Here is a 17,678-nt window from a genome sequence, read left to right as displayed (position 1 = left end):
CCCCAGCCTTTGAGAACACCAGATCATAACTGACAGTCAGGAAACAGGTCCAAAGAAGGAAGAAGATTCACATAGGAAGTTGAAGGAGATAGGGCAGGGTTTTCTCTATTAAATACCTCCCTCACCAGGTCTCATGCAAACTGGTGACTCAAAAGTAACCCTTCTACTGCTTCCAGCCAAGTGGAGACTAAGAGAAACCCAGGGGCTGGAGTAGGCCATTAAGGATTGGATATAGGGTACTTGGGGCTAGCTTAGAAGCCCCAATCTAATCCAAGGGGTCTGGTGGTTGTTCTTGGATGGGCAGTGTGCCTAGCAGAAACTGCATAAAACAATTTACTCCCCAGTTGGTAGGCAAAATAGGGGTGCTGTGTGGAGGGGTGGGGAGCCATCCATCTGGTCTCCAGGGATCTCCCTTCCTGCCCATGAGACTGGGTAGTGATACACAGTTTAGAGCCCTAATCTGAAGTCTTCTAGGGCCTCTAACTATCCTAGGGAAACTCCAGAGCCAGAGCTTGCTGTACCAGTTCTGAGTCACCCAGAGGGCAGCCAGGCCCAAGGGGCAATGGGGACAGAAGCCCTGCCCTGAGTTCCCAAGATGTATTGTGTGGAAGACACACTTATCTCCTGTCTCAGGACTACCCTGCCCAGCCACTGGAAGCTCTGCCCACTCCCCCAAATGCTGCAGCCCCAGGCCTGGGCTTAGGGGAAACAAGGCTAGCCACCAGGGACTGGGGCCTGGAGTCATGAGTTGATGCCAAAGAAGGAAAGAGCAGCCACTGCATTTGATGACAGTCTAGCAGTGAGTTCAAGATAAACAGAGGTTGGGTTTCTCAGGGACTGAGTGAGCCAATATGGTCCTGCATTTCTACTTGGGACAGAAATCAAGACAAGCCTCTCAGGGTGTTTCAGTAACTACACCTTCATTCTTCCTCTGCAGCCTCTCAGAGTGGCCCTACGACCCTAACACCATCACCATAGCCACTGGCCCTTCTAAGCCATGTGCTCAGGCCCACATGCCAACCTCCCTCTGCACCTAGATGTCCCCCAGCTATCTTAGACCCAATCTATCACATGGTAATCCTTCACCCACAGCCTTCAACTTGCTCTGCTGCCTACCTTCCTAATCCCAGTTGAAAGCTGTCCCTAACAAAGGGAACAACAGAATCAAAGTCAACCTTCTTTCAGGTCACCTGAGAAAACAGGAGTCACATGGAACCTGGTCAGGAGGTCTAGGTCAACAACCCTGCCAGTGGGGCAGCTGACCCTCTGATCCTCAATTTCCTCACCTGACAAGTCAGGGTAATAAACACTGCCCTGTTTGTCTAGCAAGCTGAGAACCAGTGAAATAATGGGTAAAAAGTATTTGAGAAAAAGAAACGCCCTAGAGAAGTACTAAGATAACTGGTAGGTAAGAGCCTTTATTTTATTTTTCTTTTTATTATTTTAATCCTCAGGTGAGGGTATGTTTTTATTTATTTGAAAGAGAGAAACATCAATCAGCTTCCTGCCACAGGCAACTGGATCGAAGACTGAACCTACCACCTAGGTATATGCTCTGATCAGGAATCAAACCCACAACCTTTTTGGTGTGTGGTATTGCTCCAACCAACTGACCTATCCAACCTGGGTGAGAGCCTTTATTAAGTGATTCTTGGCACCAGGCTTTACATAAAGGGTTTTACAAACATCATTTCATTTAATCCTCCCAATAATCCAAAGAGGAAGGTACTACTTATATCCACTTTGCTGGTAAGAGACTGAGACTCAAAGAGGCAATATGGCACTAAGGTCACACAGGTAGGCAGTGTGGGGCCAGCATTTTAACTCAAATCTCCACTGTGTCATTTTAGTTCCAAAGCTCTCAAACATTGCCCTATACCATACAGGGACTGCAGATTGCTGGGAACCAAGAACACTAAGTGGGTTCTAATCTAGCTCTGCCAGGTATCTGCTGCATGACCATGGGCAAGTCATTGCCACTTCTCTGTCAGTAGAAAGAATGCAAATTTTTGAAGCAAAAGAGAATTTCTGCATGGAGTAATTCCGATAGACTAGTATAGGCACTTCTGTGGCATAGGTGCTCGTGACAAGTTGCCAGTGCACCAACCACAGGATGGGTGCTCCTGGCTGGGGTAGTTCTTCCTGTCCTGTGCCTGGGAACTTTGTATCCTGTATCTGGGAAATATCCTAGTTGAGCAGAGGTCCTGGAGAGTAAGAGAGCAATATCAGCAGTAAGCTGAGGCAGGAAACGCACATCTGCAGAAACTTTAGGACCCCCGGGTGGGATGTCTCAAAGAGCACTTCTCTCCAACTTCCAGGCTGGCCTGACTATTGCTGCTGCCAAGAGATGCAACTTGGGTGGTGGCAGATACAGATGGAAACACCTGGCAAGACCATCTGTTGTTTCAAACCCCAGCTGGTAGTCCCCTCTCTTTCCCCCATCCCAGACAACTGCATTCAGCTCACAGAGTAGTAAATTTTGTTCAGAATGGTGTTGGTTTACCTGTTTTCCTTACGATTTATTATTTAGTTCCTGTAATCTGTGCTCCACCTTTTGTGCATACACAACTCTAGACTCCTGGTGCTTTCACTCTCTAGAGCAGGGGTGGGGAATAATTTTTCTGCCCAAAGCCTTGGATATTTATAGCATAATTCCCAGGCCATATAGAATTATCAACTTAAAAATTAGCTTACTTAAAAAAAATTAGCCTGCTATATTTAGTCAAACATTTAATTAACTCACCGATAATGCCTTGGCAAGGCCAGACCAATTGATTTTGCGGTCCTTATAAGGCCCATGGGCCAGATGGTCCCCATTCCTGCTTCAGAACCAGGCTGCTGGAAACTACTTTGCCTGCTGCTAGCACTGAGGGTGGAAAGTCCTCTGAACCAATGGTTGGCAGATAAGGGGATATAAAAATTCTAACCACCTTTCTCAGTGCATCAGCCTGCACACTGAAGGGTTGTGGATTTGATTCCCAGTCAAGGGCACCTGCCTGGGTTGCAGGTTTGATCCCAGCCCCTGACATTCCTGGTCAGGGCACATTCAGGAAGGCAGCCGATAGATGTGTCTCTCACATTGATGTCTCTGTCTCCCTCTCTCCCTCCACATTCCACTTTCACACACTCTCTCTCTCTCTTTTTTTAAAAAAAATATATTTTATTAATTTTTTTTTACAGAGAAGAAGAGAGAGGAATAGAGAGTTAGAAGCATCGATGAGAGAATCATCAATCAGCTGCCTCTTGCACACCCCTTATTGGGGATGTGCCCGCAACCAAGGTATATGCCCTTGACTGGAATCAAACCTGAGACCTTCAGTCCACAGGCCGACACTCTATCCACTGAGCCAAACCAGCTTCAGCGACATTCCACTTTCTCTTAAAAAAAAAAAAAAATCAATGGAGCCCCAGCTGATTCGGCTCAATTGGTAGAGTGTTAGTCCACAGACTGAAGGATCCCAGGTTCAATTCTGGTCAAGGGCATATAACTTGATTGCAGGCATGAGCAGGAGGCAACCAATCAATGTGTCTCTCTCACATCGATGTTTCTCTCTCTCCCCCTCCCTTTTACTCTCTCTAAAAGTCAATGGAAAAATATTCTCTAGTGAGGATTAACATTAACAACAAAATTAATGAAACAAATGTCCTTGGGTGAGGATTAATAAAAACAATAAACTTTTAACACATCTGAGGCATGGTATATACTATCCCAAAAGGTCCCCATGGGATGGGGCCCAAGTAACCCTTCATGGTATATACCCTTGCTTAGCTTCCTTCCTTCCTTTCCCTTTCTCTCTTCCCCAGTTCCTTACTATATCTTCTTGGAAACAATTCCCACTAAAAAAATCACTTTCATACAAATCTTTATCTCAGGGTCTGCTCCAGAAGGACCCAACAAAAATCTGGATTCCTGTTTCTCATGATAAATCTGTAGATCTAGCAACCCGAGGCCATTCCTACTTGGTAACAAGTGGCTAGAGCTAGACAGAAGATGTTCTCCAGTTTTTCCCAGTCTACTTTATTCCCTAATGCTTTCCAACTGGCCCATTTCACCATTCACATTCCCTGTTTGGCCCCTATAGGATTATGAATTTGCAATCTTTATAATATAGTGCAGTGGTTACCAGTGCATGCTCTGGAGTCTGGGTTTATGAATTACTGATTCTGTGACCTTAGTAAATCCCTTAATCTTTCTATCTCTAAGTTTTCTCATTAAAACATGGTTCCTGGGTATACCTATATAGTATCCTTTATGGATATTAGAGACTTAAATGGGATATTGCCTATAAAGTGATTTGCCGAGTATCTAGCCCATGATATTCAAGGAATTATTAATATTTGTCCCCCTGGTGTAGGTGTGCCTGCTAAACTCTGACAGCTCACTTTCAACTATCTTGAGATTATTTTCTGGCCCCTCAGATCCTGTGGGGGAAGACAATCTTCCCCCAAGAGATCTGCGTCTAAGTACCCACCTCTTCCCACTGGTGAATGTATCTAATGAGGCGGGAGAGACGCAGGAGGCGCAGGAGACTGAGAATCTTGGTAAAGCGGACGATGCGCAGGGCCCGGGCTGTCTTATAGACCTCTGAATCAATGCGTGTCTCCACAATGAGGAAGATGTAGTCCACAGGGATGGAAGAGATGAAATCCACCACAAACCAGCTTTTGAGGTACTTCATCTTAATCCGCTGTGGGTCTAGGATGATCTCTGTGTTATCTTCCACCACAATACCTGTGCGGAAGTTGAGGACCAAGTCGATGAGGAAGAATGTGTCTGACACCACATTGAAGACAATCCAGGGTGTGGTGTTCTCATCCTTGAAGAATGTGATGCCCACAGGGATGATGATCAGGTTCCCCACCATCAGCAGCAACATGGTCAAGTCCCAGTAGAATCTGCCCAGAGACAAAGGGGTCAGTTGCTAGAAGGATGAAGAGAATGAGTCACAAACTGAGAGAAATTCTGAGGGAGAGTAAATGTAGGAGAGAAATCTCGAGAGGTTCTATGACACTGCGGGAGCCAGGGCAAGACATGGAAAGAGGCTCTTCTTTCACTAAAGGTACTAACTGCCTGCCCCTCCAGGAGCTCCCTAACGACAGGCTTTCTACCTGTATCCCTATGCCCCCAGTAAGAGTCAAGCTGAAAAACAAAGAAAACAATGGTATCATAGAGAAGTACAGGGCTATTTAATGGTAGTAACAGTTCACCCAGAACTACCCTGGGCTCAGGCCAGGCTGCTCCATCCTCTCTGAGGGACAGCTGATGCTGAGGCAGGCTAGCAGACAAACATGCCCCCCAGACCATGACCAGAGAGCAGGGAAGGCCCAGGTTCCAGTCCTGTCTTTGTCACAGATGCTGTGTGACATCAGGCACATGCCCTCCCTGCTCTGGGACTCATTTTCCCCAATGTGCAGTGAGGGGTAGAGCTTCAACACTCAGTCCTAAAATTCTGATCTGGCTTCTGGAAGCACCCTTTAACCTATATCCTAGCATTAGAAAATGCCAGGCCATCAGAGATTTTCATTCTTTTTTGTTGTTGTTTAAATTTCTTTATTGATTAAGGTATCACATATTTGTCCTCATCCCCCCATTCCCATCTCAAACCCCTCCCCATGCATGCCCCCACTCCTCTGTTGTCCTTGACCACTGGTTAGGCTCATATGGATACACAGAAGTTTTCATTCTAACATGAGATTGGGGTAGTTATATCTTTAAAAACATGAAGTGTTAATGGAGCAATTTCAGATACCAATGAGTTACCACTCAATGCAATGAAGTGAGACCAGATGGGGCTTATCTGCATTATTTTTGATAAGCCCTAAAAGAAACTGCAAGTGCTTCCTGAGGGAGGGAAGCAAAGCCTCTGAGAGGTAAGCAATATGAGGAGGTAAGAGCCACTCTCAAGCCTCCCACCTGGCCTGGTAGGGGCCCCTCTGAAGTGTGCAGACAGCATAGATGGGCAACGTCTGGGCAGTGGTCACCAACCTTTCTGACCTCACGGACCATCAGTGGTCCACAGACCACTGGTTGGTGACCGCTGGTCGATAAGGTATAAGCAATCATCCTGGAATCATCCAAGACCAGCCACCCAGGACTGGCCTTAAAACAAAGCACTTGCAATCCAACACCCTTTCTTGATAAAAACCCTCAGCAAGGTAGAGTTTTATGACAAACCCACAGCCAACATCATACTCAATGGGCAAAAACTAAGACCATTCCCTCTAAGAACAGGAACAAGACAGGGATGCCCACTCTCACCACTCCTGTTCAATATAGTGCTGGAAGTACTAGCCATCGCGATTAGACAAGAAGAAGAAATAAAAGGCATCCAAATTGGAAAAGTAGTAAAACTGTCCTTATTCGCAGATGACATGATACTGTACATAGAAAACCCTAAAGACTCCATCAAAAAATTATTAGACTTAATAAATAAATTCGGCAAGGTAGCAGGATACAAAATTAATGCCAAGAAATCTATGGCATTTCTATAAACCAATAATGAACTTACAGAAACAGAGACTAAAAATGCAATCCCATTTACCATCGCACCAAAAAAATTAAGATACCTAGGAATAAACTTAACTAAGGAGGTAAAAGACCTATACGCAGAAAACTACATGACACTGAGAAAAGAGATAGAGGAAGATGTAAACAGATGCAAGAACATACCATGTTCATGGATTGGTAGAATCAACATCATTAAAATGTCCTTGCTACCCAAAGCAATCTATAGATTTAATGCACTCCCCATTAAAATATCAACAGCATACTTCACAGACCTAGAAAGAACACTCCAAAAATTCATCTGGAATTAAAGAAGACCCCAAATAGCCACAGCAATTCTGAGAAAGAAGAATAAAGTAGGAGGTATCTTAATACCAGATTTCCAGCTGTATTGCAAAGCCACTGTTCTCAAAACAGCCTGGTACTGGTACAAGAGCAGACATACAGACCAATGGAATAGAATAGAGAACCCAGATATCGACCCAAATCACTACGCTCAATTAATACCCTGTTTCCCTGAAAATAAGACAGTGTCGTATATTAATTTTTTCTCCCAAAGTTGCACTAGTTCTTATTTTCAGGGGATGTCTTATCTTTCCATGCCCTAGGTCTTATTTTCGGAGGATGTCTTATTTTCGGGGAAACACGGTATTTGACAAAGGAGGCATGAACATACAATGTAGTCAAGACAGTCTATTCAACAAATGGTGCTGGGAAAATTGGAAAAATACATGTAAAAAAATGAAACTAGACCTCCAACTTACACCATACACAAAAATAAACTCAAAGCGGATACAGGACTTAAACATAAGACGGGAAACCATAAAAATACTGGAGGAATCCACAGGTAGGAAAATCTCAGACACATGCCGAAAGAACTTCTTCACTGATACTGCTCCTAGGGCAATGGAAGCTAAAAAGAAAATAAACAAATGGGACTACATAAAAATAAAAAACTTTTTCACAGCAAAGGAAACCATCAATAAAACAACAAGAAACCCCACTACATGGGAGAACATATTTGCCAACAATATCAATGATAAAGGTTTAATCTCAAAAATTTATAGAGAACTCATACAACTCAACAAAAAGAAGATAAGCAACCCAATAAAAAAATGGGCAACTGAGCTAAATAGACACTTTTTGAAAGAAGACAGAAGGAAGGCCAAGAGGCACATGAAAACATGCTCAAAGTCATTAATCATCAGAGAGATGCAAATCAAAACAACAATGCAGTACCATCTTACACCAGTCAGAATGGCTATCATTAACAAATCAGCAAACAACAAGTGTTGGTGAGGATGTGGAGAAAAAGGAACTTTTTTACACTGCTGGTGGGAATGCAGACTGGTGCAGTCACTGTGGAGAACAGTATGGAGTTTCCTTAAAAAACTAAAAATGGAACTCCCATTTGACCCAATGATTCCACTTCTAGGAATATATCCCAAGAAACTAGAAACACGAATTAGAAAAGATATATGCACCCCTATGTTCATAGCAGCTCAATTTACCATAGCCAAAATTTGGAAACAGCCTAAATACCCATCAGCAGATGAATGGATTAAAAAACTGTGGTACATCTACTCAATGGAATATTATGCTGCAGTAAAAAAAGAAAGAGTTCCAACCCTTTGCAGCAACATGGATGGAGATGGAGACCATTATGCTAAGTGAAATAAGCCAGGCAGAGAAAGATAAACATCACATGATCTCACTCATTTATGGAATATAGTGAATGGCATAGACTGACGAACAAGAACAGACCCAGAGACTGAGTAACATTGATCAGAATCTCAAAACCCAGGGAAGGAGGGGATCGCTGGGGATAAGGGGGAGAAATCAACCAAGAGACTTGTGGGCATACATATGAGCCTCATCAATGGACACAGATACCATGGGGGTGGAGTATGAGTGAAGGGTAGAGGATAAGGGGGGGGATAAGAACACATAATATTATTAAGAGAGAGAGAGAGAGAGAGAGAGAGAGAGAGAGAGAGAGAGAGAGAGAGAGAGAGAGAGAGAGAGAAAGGAAGGAAGGAAGGAAGGAAGGAAGGAAGGAAGGAAGGAAGGAAGGAAGGAAGGAAGGAAGAAAGAAAAGAAATGTGTGAGGTAACCAGAACCTCAAGTATACCTGAGAATGCCTTTACTGCCATGCTAACAGGCATCAGCTGTACGGTAATATAACCTAGGGCTATTGGTTAAGTATTTCTGGACTTAAACTCCTAATCCTTCACTGGTGGGAGCCCTTACTGGGCTGATGACACCAAACACCTTGGTCATCCACAGGTGGGACAAAAAAGAATAATTATATAGGGATCATCACCCATCTCCCCTTCTGTATGACACAAAATTAAACCACTGTTCCTTTGTGTGTAAAATTAAACAGAAATTTCTAGCTGGTGAGGACACCAAAGGAAGGGATCATCACTCCTTCCTCCTGGGAGAGGTGTAGAAAATGAAACAAAGACCTTGTCTATGCAAAAAGAAATTGACAGCCAGTTTAAAATGGAATTTCCATGGCCTAGAGCAAAGAATATCCTTACATGATATTATTCCACAAGGTCACTATAATTTTCCCCACATCTGGGTTATCCCCATTACCTATAATAGTATAATAGTACCTCACACCATGGGGTATCAATAAAAAATCATTTACTTTATTTTATTATATATATTATATATATATAATATATATATTTGTTGCTGGTGCTTGGAGAAAAGGTAACACAGCTCTAGATATTTTATTTTATTTTTTCCTTTCTTACTCTGCCCTTTATCAATTTTTTTATAGTATCAGGAATATATTTTTTAATTTTTTTATTATTTGTTTTTTACATATTTTATTGATTTTTTTTGCCCCCCTCCTTCCCTCCCACACATCCCCTCCCTCCCCAGAGTTTTATGTCCATTGGTTGTACTTATATGCATGTATACAAGTCCTTTGGTTGATCTATTATCAACCCCAGATCCTCCTCCCCTCCCCGCTGTAATTTGACAATCTGCTTGTTGCTTTACTATCTCTATATCTATCTTTTGGTTCATAAGTTTATAATGATCTTTATTATCCACAAATGAGTGGGGTCATGTGGTGTTTCTCTTTTATTGATTGGCTTATTTCACTCAGCATGATGTTCTCCAATTCCATCCAGGTTGCTGCAAATGATGAGAATTCCTTCTTTTTTATGGCAGCATAGTATTCCATTGTGTAGATGTACCATAGTTTTTGGATCCAATCCTCTGCTGACGGGCACCTAGGCTGTTTCCAAATTCTGGCTATTGTAGATTGTGCTGCTATGAACATAGGGGTGCATATATCCTTTCTGATTGGTGTTTCTAGTTTCTTGGGATATATTCCTAGGAGTGGGATTACTGGGTCAAATGGGAGTTCCATTTTCAGTTTTTTGAGGAAACTCCACACTGTTCTCCACAGTGGTTGCACCACTCTGCATTCCCACCAGCAGTGCACGAGGGTTCTTTTTTCTCCACAACCTCACCAACACTTGTCGTTTGTCGATTTTTTGATGTTGGCCATTCTGACAGGTGTGAGATGGTACCGCATTGTTGTTTTGATTTGCACCTCTCGGACAATTAGTGACTTTGAGCATGTTTTCATGTGCCTTTTGGCCTTCCTTCTGTCTTCTTTTGAAAATATTCTATTTAGGTCCATTGCCCATTTCTTAATTGGATCATTCATCTTCCTTTTATTTAGTTGTATCAGCTGTCTGTAGATGTTGGAGATTAAACCTTTATCAGTGGTGTTATTTGCAAATATGTTCTCCCACACCGTGGGCTTTCTTGTTGTTTTGTTGATGGTTTCTTTTGCTGTAAAAAAGCTTTTTATTTTGATGTAGTCCCATTTGTTTATTTTCTCTTTAGCTTCCATTGCCCTATGGGCAGTATCAGTTAAGAAGTTCTTATGGCATACATCTGAGATTTTGCTGCCTGTGGATGATTCTAGTATTTTTATGTTTTCCAGTCTGATGTTTAAGTCCTGTATCCATTTTGAGTTTATTTTTGTGTATGGTGTAAGTTGGTGATCTAGTTTCATTCTTTTGCATGTAACTGTCTAATTTTCCCAACACCATTTATTGAAGAAACTGTCTTGACTCCATTGTATATTCGTGCCTCCTTTGTCAAATATTAATTGAGCATAGTGATTTGGGTTGATATCTGGGTTCTCGATTTGATTCCATTGATCTATATGTCTGTTCTTGTGCCAGTACCAGGCTGTTTTGAGAACAGTGGCTTTGTAATACAGTTTGAAGTCTGGTATTAAGATACCTCCTACTTTACCCTTCTTTCTCAGGATTGCTGTGGCTATTCGGTGTCTTTTATTGTTCCAACTGAACTTTTGGAGAGTTCTTTCTAGGTCAGTGAAATATGCCGTTGGTATTTTAGTGGGGAGTGCATTGAACCTATAGATTGCTTTAGGAAGTATGGACATTTTGATGATGTTGATTCTACCAATCAATGAACATGGTATGTTCTTCCATCTGTTTACATCTTCCTCTATCTCTTTTTTCAGTGTCATGTAGTTTTCTGCATATAGGTCCTTTACTTCCTTAGTTAAGTTTATTCCTAGGTATCTTAATTTTTTTGGTGTGATGGTAAATGGAATTGCTTTTTTAGTCTCTGTTTCTGTAAGTTCACTGTTGGTGTATAGAAATCCCATGGATTTCTTGGCATTAATTTTGTATCTTGCTACATTGCCAAATTCATTTATTAAGTCAATTAGTTTTTTAATGGAGTCTTTTGGTTTTTTTAAGTACAATATCATGTCATCTGCAAATAAGGATAACTTTACTTCTTCTTTTCCAATTTGGATGCCTTTTATTTCCTCCTCTTGTCTAATTGCAATGGCTAGTACTTCCAGTACTATGTCAGGAGTGGCGAGAGTGGGCATCCCTGTCTTGTTCCTGTTCTTAGAGGGAATGGTTTTAGTTTTTGCCCATTGAGTATAATTTTGGCTGTGGGTTTATCATATATAGCTTTTATTATGTTGAGGTATGATCCTTGTACTCCCACCTTGTTAAGAGTTTTTATTAGGAAAGGGTGTTGGATTTTATCAAATGCTTTTTCTGCATCAATTGATATGACTATATGATTTTTATCTTTCAATTTGTTTATGTGACGTATCACGTTTATTGATTTGTGGATATTGTACCATCCTTGCATTCCTGGAAAAAATCCTACTTGGTCATGGTGTATGATCTTTGTGATGTTCTTCTGGAGTCAATTTGTTAGAATTTTGTTGAGGATTTTGGCATCTATGTTCATGAGGGATATTGGCCGGTAATTCTTTCATTGAGTTGTCTTCATCTGGTTTTGGTATTAGGGTGATGCTGGCTTCATAGAAGTAGTTTAGAAGTATTCCTTCTTCTTGGATTTTTTGGAATAGTCTGAGGAGGATAGATTTTAGCTTCCTTGAATGTTTGGTAAAACTCTCCTGTGAAGCCATCTGGCCCTGGGCTTTTGTTTGCTGGAAGCTTTTTGATGACTGTTTCAATTTTTTCCCAAGTCACTGGTCTATTGAAATTTTTAGATTCTTCCTGATTGAGTTTTGGAAGTTTGTATTTTTCTAGGAATATGTCCATTTCCTCCAGGTTGTTCAGTTTGTTGGCATAGAGTTGTTCGTAGTATTTTGTAACAATCCATTGTATTTCGGTTGGGTCTGTTGTTATTTCACCTCTTTCATTTCTGATTTTGTTTATTTGGGTCCTCTCTCTTTGTTTCTTGGTTAGCCTGGCTAGAGGTCCATCTATCTTGTTTATTCTTTCAAAGAACCAGCTCTTAGTTTTGTTGATCTTATGTATTGTTTTTTTGGTCTCTATGTCGTTTATCTGTGCTTTGATTTTTGTTATTTCCTTCCTTCTGCTTACACTGGGCTTTTCTTGTTGCTCCTTTTCTAACTCTTTGAGCTGTAGAGTTAGATCATCTGTTACCTTTTATTCTAGTTTTTTTGCAATAGGCTTGTAAGGCTATGAACTTCCCTCTCAAAACTGCTTTTGCTGTGTCCCATAGATTTTGGATTGTTGTGTTTTCATTGTCATTTGTTTCCAGGATGTTTTTAATTTCTTCCTTGATTTCTCTGGTAACCCAGTCCTTGTTTAATAGCGTGCTGTTTAGTCTCCATGTGTTTGATTTCTTTGGATTATTTTTATTGTAGTTAATTTCCAGTTTTATGCCATTATGGTCTGAGAAGATACTTGATATGATTTCTATCTTCTTGAATTTGAAGAGACTTTGCCTGTGACCCAAAATGTGGTCTATCTTTGAGAATGTTCCATGTGCACTTGAGAAGAATGTATATTCTGTGGCTTTGGGGTGCAGTGTTCTGAAGATGTCAGTTAATTCCATCTGGTCTAGTGAGTCATTTAGGATTGATATTTCTTTGCTGATTTTTTGTTTAGATGATTTGTTGAAGGGTGACAGTGGGGTATTAAAATCTCCTACTATGATTGTATTGCTATTAATCTCTCTCTTAATGTCCTCCAGCAGTTTTTTTTTTTTATGTATTTGGTTGCTCCTGTATTGGGTGCATACATATTATATTTACCAGGGTTATTTCTTCTTGTTGGATTGTTCCCTTTAGTATTATGAAGTGGGCTTCACTGTCTCTTATTATGTCCTTCACTCTGAGATCTAATTTGTCAGATATAAGTATTGCTACCCCAGCTTTTTTTTCATTTCCATTTGCCTGGAAAACTTTTTTCCATCCTTTCACCCTCAGTCTGTGTGCATCTTTTTTTCTGAGGTGGGTTTCTTGTAGACAACAGATGTATGGGTCTTGTTTTCTTATCCAATCTATTACCCTATGTCTTTTGATTGGAACATTTAATCCATTTACATTTAAGGTTATTATTGATAGGTACTCATTTGACGCCATTTTTATTCTATACCCGTGTTCCTTCTTCACTTCCTATTTCTTTATTTTTACAGTAGACCCTTTAGCATTTCTTGCATTGCTGGTTTGGTGGAGATAAATTCCTTCAGTCTTTTTTTGTCTGTGAAGCTCCTGATTTCCCCTTCAATTTTGATTGATAGCCTTGCTGGGTACAGTATTCTTGGATTCAGACCCTTCCTTTGCATGACTTTGTATATTTCATCCCATTCCCTTCTGGCCTGATAAGTTTCTGTTGAGAAATCAGTTGCTAGTCTGATGGGATTTCCTTTATATGTAACTTTCTGTCTCTCTCTGGCTGCTTTTAAGATTCTTACTTTGTCGTTGTTGTTTGCCAATTTGATTATAATGTGCCGTGGAGTCTGTCTTCTGGGATTCATTTTGCTTGGGACTCTGCGAGCATCTTGGATTTGTGTGGGTTTTTTCTTCTCTATTTCAGGAAAATTTTCTGTCATTATTTCTTGAAATACTTTTTCCATGTCTACCTCAGTTTCCTTTCCTTCTGGAACCCCTATTATTTGAATATTATTTTGTTTTGTATTGTCCCAAAGCTCCCGTAGGCTCTCCTCCTGCTTTTTAATCTTTTTTTCTAGTTGCTGCTCTACTTGGGTATTTTTTTTTTTCCATCTTATCTTCTAGCTCACTGATGTGGTCCTCTGCTTCATCTAGTCTACTCTTGATGCTTTCTATTGAGTTCTTCATGGTAGCTATGTCATTTTTCATTTCTTCTTGGTTCTTCTTCAATTCCTCATGGTTCTTCTTCAATTCCTCATGGTTCTTCCTCATTTCTTCTTGGTTATTGTCAAATTTTCCTTCCATTCTTTTTAGCCATCCTAGGATCATTATTCTGAATTCTTGCTCTGGTAGGCTGCTTGCCTCTGCCTTGTTTACTTCCTTTTCTGTTGATGCCTGCTTTTCTTTCATGTGCGGACTATGTTTTTGTCTCCCCATGGCCTCTCTTCTCAGGATGTCTGGTTATGTGGTGTTCCTTCTCCTGCATTGATTTAAAGGTACAAAATACAACACTACCAGGTACAACACAAGAGGCACTTAACAGGAATGTATTTATAATATTAATAACCTCTAATAAAGGTGACCACTAGAGAAAGGCTACTTAGGGGATAGGAGAGAAGGAAGAAAGGTAAAAATAAAATAAAGAAAAATTTTTAAAAATTAAAATTAAAATAAAAAAAAATTAAGTAAACAAAATTTAAAAAGAGGGATAAAGAGATAGAAAAAGAAGAAAAAAAGTAATGACAAAATGAAGTTGGAAAACAAGGGAAAAAAAGAAAAGAGAGAGAGAGAGAGAAGAAGAAGAAGAAGAAGAAGAAGAAGAAGAAGAAGAAGCAGCAAACTAAAAAAGAAATGGGAAACAAACTATATATTTGTGGAGAAAATTGCCATAGAACAACCACTGCACCCAGCCAATGCCAGTAACAATACTTGGAGATTAATACAAACTACAATATCCACTATTATTAAGTAAGGCTATGATATACAGAAGTAAAAGAAACAAATAAAAACAGAGGATTTTTTTAAAAAAAAATCAAAAAACAAAGCAACAATAACAACACAGGAATAAGCATAACAATTTCACTAACAAGCATAAAAATTCACAATAATCAACCTTCACTCAAACAATGCGAAAAGGATAGAGGGGGGAATAGCTTTTTTTTGTTTGTTTTTTTAACTAGTTAATATAGTGCAGAGATTAGTATTTATACACTTGGATCAGGGGTTGGAACTTAGGTCTATAAGTATAGTGAGAGCTTTAGCAGGGGGTATACAGAAAGAACAGAGGAAAAATTAAAGCTGGAAAGGGATAGGATAAACCGTAGACTAAAAGGGTAAAGTTTAGTAAGGGAGTGATGGTGTAAAGGTCGAGTTGAGATAGGGTTGAATGATGCTATAGTAGAGATTAAAATAGAATGAAGGTTACTCCCAATGTAAAATAAAGAAAAAATAAAATGGTACTGGAGAGAAAAAAAAAAAAAAGAAACAAAAATTGCAAAATAGCAGTAGTAATAGTGATGATAGAGATTGAAAAATGTAATAATTAAAAAGGTAAAATCAAGTAAGAAAAAAAAGAAAAAAATCGTTCCTTAAGTAAAAGATATAAAAAATGAAAATTAAATAAAAGATGTAAAAAATGAAAATAAAATAAAGTATAGTAAAATTAGCATAAAAATGTCCAGTAGTGGTCATTCACTTCCTCTGTTAATGTATTTGGCACTCCTGATTCTCGGACCAGTCTTGCAGTTCCCAGCATTCCACTGCACCTCAGATTCGTAAGGAAATCCTTACTTTTAAGTAGGCTATATCTTAGTTATTTGTGTCCATTTATTTTTGATTAATTAAAAGATAAAAGAAAAGGGGGGGAAAAAAAGGCAGTTTGTAATTCAGCTCTTAGGTGTCAGTGTTACCGGTTTGACCTCCCAGTCTTTTTGGTTGCTCTGGCCTTCTTTCTCTATGGCTCTAGCTGGCAGGGTGTCGGCTGGCTCCCAGACTATTTCTTCTGGCTCTGATCCCTTGTTTCCAGGAAAGAAATTTCCCCCTGCAATTTCCCTGGATATGCCCAATTGGGCAGACCTTCCCTAGTCTTCAGAAGCAAGGGGGTGAAGGGGATCAGGAGCCAAGGTGTCCAGATGTTCCGCCCTTGGCGGGACAGCCGCGATTCTTAACACTCTGTCCCGTGACCCCTGGCGTTTTAAAGAAGTCCCGCTTCTGGGGAGGATTTCGTCAAACCCAGCACTAGGTGTCACTGCAGCCTTCTTTGGGAGCAGCTCAGCTCGGCGGGCGGTAGTGCTGCGCTCCCGGCTACTGTGGAGGTGGGGCCGGAGCTCCCCAGCTACCGTAGCTGCCTGCGCCGTGGGACCCAGATCCCTCAGGCTATCCCCGCAAACTCTGACCTTTCCATGGGTGACTGAATAACTCCCTTGAATCCACGTGTCTGTGCCAATCCGGGCGTCTCAGCTGCTCGATGGACCTCCCAGCTGTGGGCTTTCCAGGCCTCAGAGAAGCTCCTCCTTTTCTGGTATGATGGCGCAGCCTTCCCTCTGGGAGAGCTCGCCGGGAGAGCTCGCCGAGGCCACGGCAGTGCTGGCCACTTGGTCAGGAAATCCTGCCCAGTGGACTTTCCTTACCTTCCTTGAGAATTCCGCTGCCCCTTAGCTGCCAATCAACATTTCCTGAGCGACTCAGACGCTGATTCTATCTGTTCTGGGACAGGAGTCAGAACAAGTCCGACTGTTCGGTTGCCATCTTCAAGCTCCGCCCCCCAGCTCTAGATATTTTAGAATTACAACAGCACATTGTACAATTTTCCCAAACAAACATACATGTCTGGCAGCAATTTAAAAATGACATGAAAGGACTTCATCCCTTCTACTATGCAGAGGGCCCCCCTGGGAAGGCAATTGAGCATTCTACAATATATTGGCCCATCTTGCCATTTTGGCCAAAAATGAACCTCTTCTTGTGGTCTAGGTGCCCACAACTGTTGCCTGACCTTTCAGTTCATGCCGAGGCTGGAGCACCATGGTGGCTGGTACCACGGATCTTTTGCCCACCCAGTGTGGGGAACTGGGCCCTCTCTGGAAAACAAACATGGGTTCCCAAAAATATGAGATCAATGCCTGGGCCTCGCCAGCAGGTGACGGGTTCCTGAGGCAGGTGCTGGGTATGGAGCCCATGGGGGCATAGGCTACCAAGGAGACAGAACTAAACCTCACTTCACCCTGCTTGGCCCCGGAGGATGGCTGGTTAGGCAGAGACAGGTAAGATTCCTCAAGGAAAGAACAACCTAAGACAGGCACAGTCACAGAGGGGCCATCAGGAGAGAACTTGGGGGTCAACAGAGGTGGGGCACAGACCCTTACCAATGCCCCCTGCAACATGGCAGGCGCCTGAACCTTCTCCCATTCTGAGGGAGGTCTCCTGCCCCCTTGGCTGCTTCGCTTCCCATGAGCAGCTAAAAGTGGGACCCAGGTAACAAACAGAGACTTGGCTGAAAACAGCTGCCCTTTAACTGCAACAAGACTTATTTGAGAGGACTCATACCCATGGTGTGGGCAAGTGGGTTTTTAATATCCAAGTCCAGCCTAGCAGCAGGAATGCTCAGGCCCTTCTCAAGAAGAGAAATAATCAACTCCACTAGTACACACATGGTAAATGAGATTGATGCTAGAGTGTTGAGTATGACAGATGAATGGTAGCCAATTTCTCAGAGGAAAGTAATGTGGCTAATGGAAATAAATGAATATTCTAAAAAAA

At 41.4% G+C, this 17,678-nt stretch overlaps 1 protein-coding gene across 1 annotated transcript in view; it reads right to left on the bottom strand.

Annotated features, from left to right (window-relative positions):
- HCN4 (hyperpolarization activated cyclic nucleotide gated potassium channel 4) overlaps nucleotides 1-17,678 on the bottom strand; it is an 81,725-nt gene that overhangs the window by 17,280 nt on the left and 46,767 nt on the right. The window contains exon 2 of the mRNA XM_036456516.2: nucleotides 4,473-4,896. Within this exon, the coding sequence (XP_036312409.1) occupies nucleotides 4,473-4,896 (424 nt within the window). The remainder of the gene's footprint in view (nucleotides 1-4,472; nucleotides 4,897-17,678) is intronic.

The sequence above is a fragment of the Pipistrellus kuhlii genome, unplaced genomic scaffold, assembly GCF_014108245.1.
Source record: "Pipistrellus kuhlii isolate mPipKuh1 unplaced genomic scaffold, mPipKuh1.p scaffold_m20_p_1, whole genome shotgun sequence".
NCBI lineage: Eukaryota > Metazoa > Chordata > Mammalia > Chiroptera > Vespertilionidae > Pipistrellus > Pipistrellus kuhlii.
The sequence above is the reverse complement of the archived record's forward strand: the minus strand, read 5'-3'. Positions and strand labels throughout refer to the sequence as shown.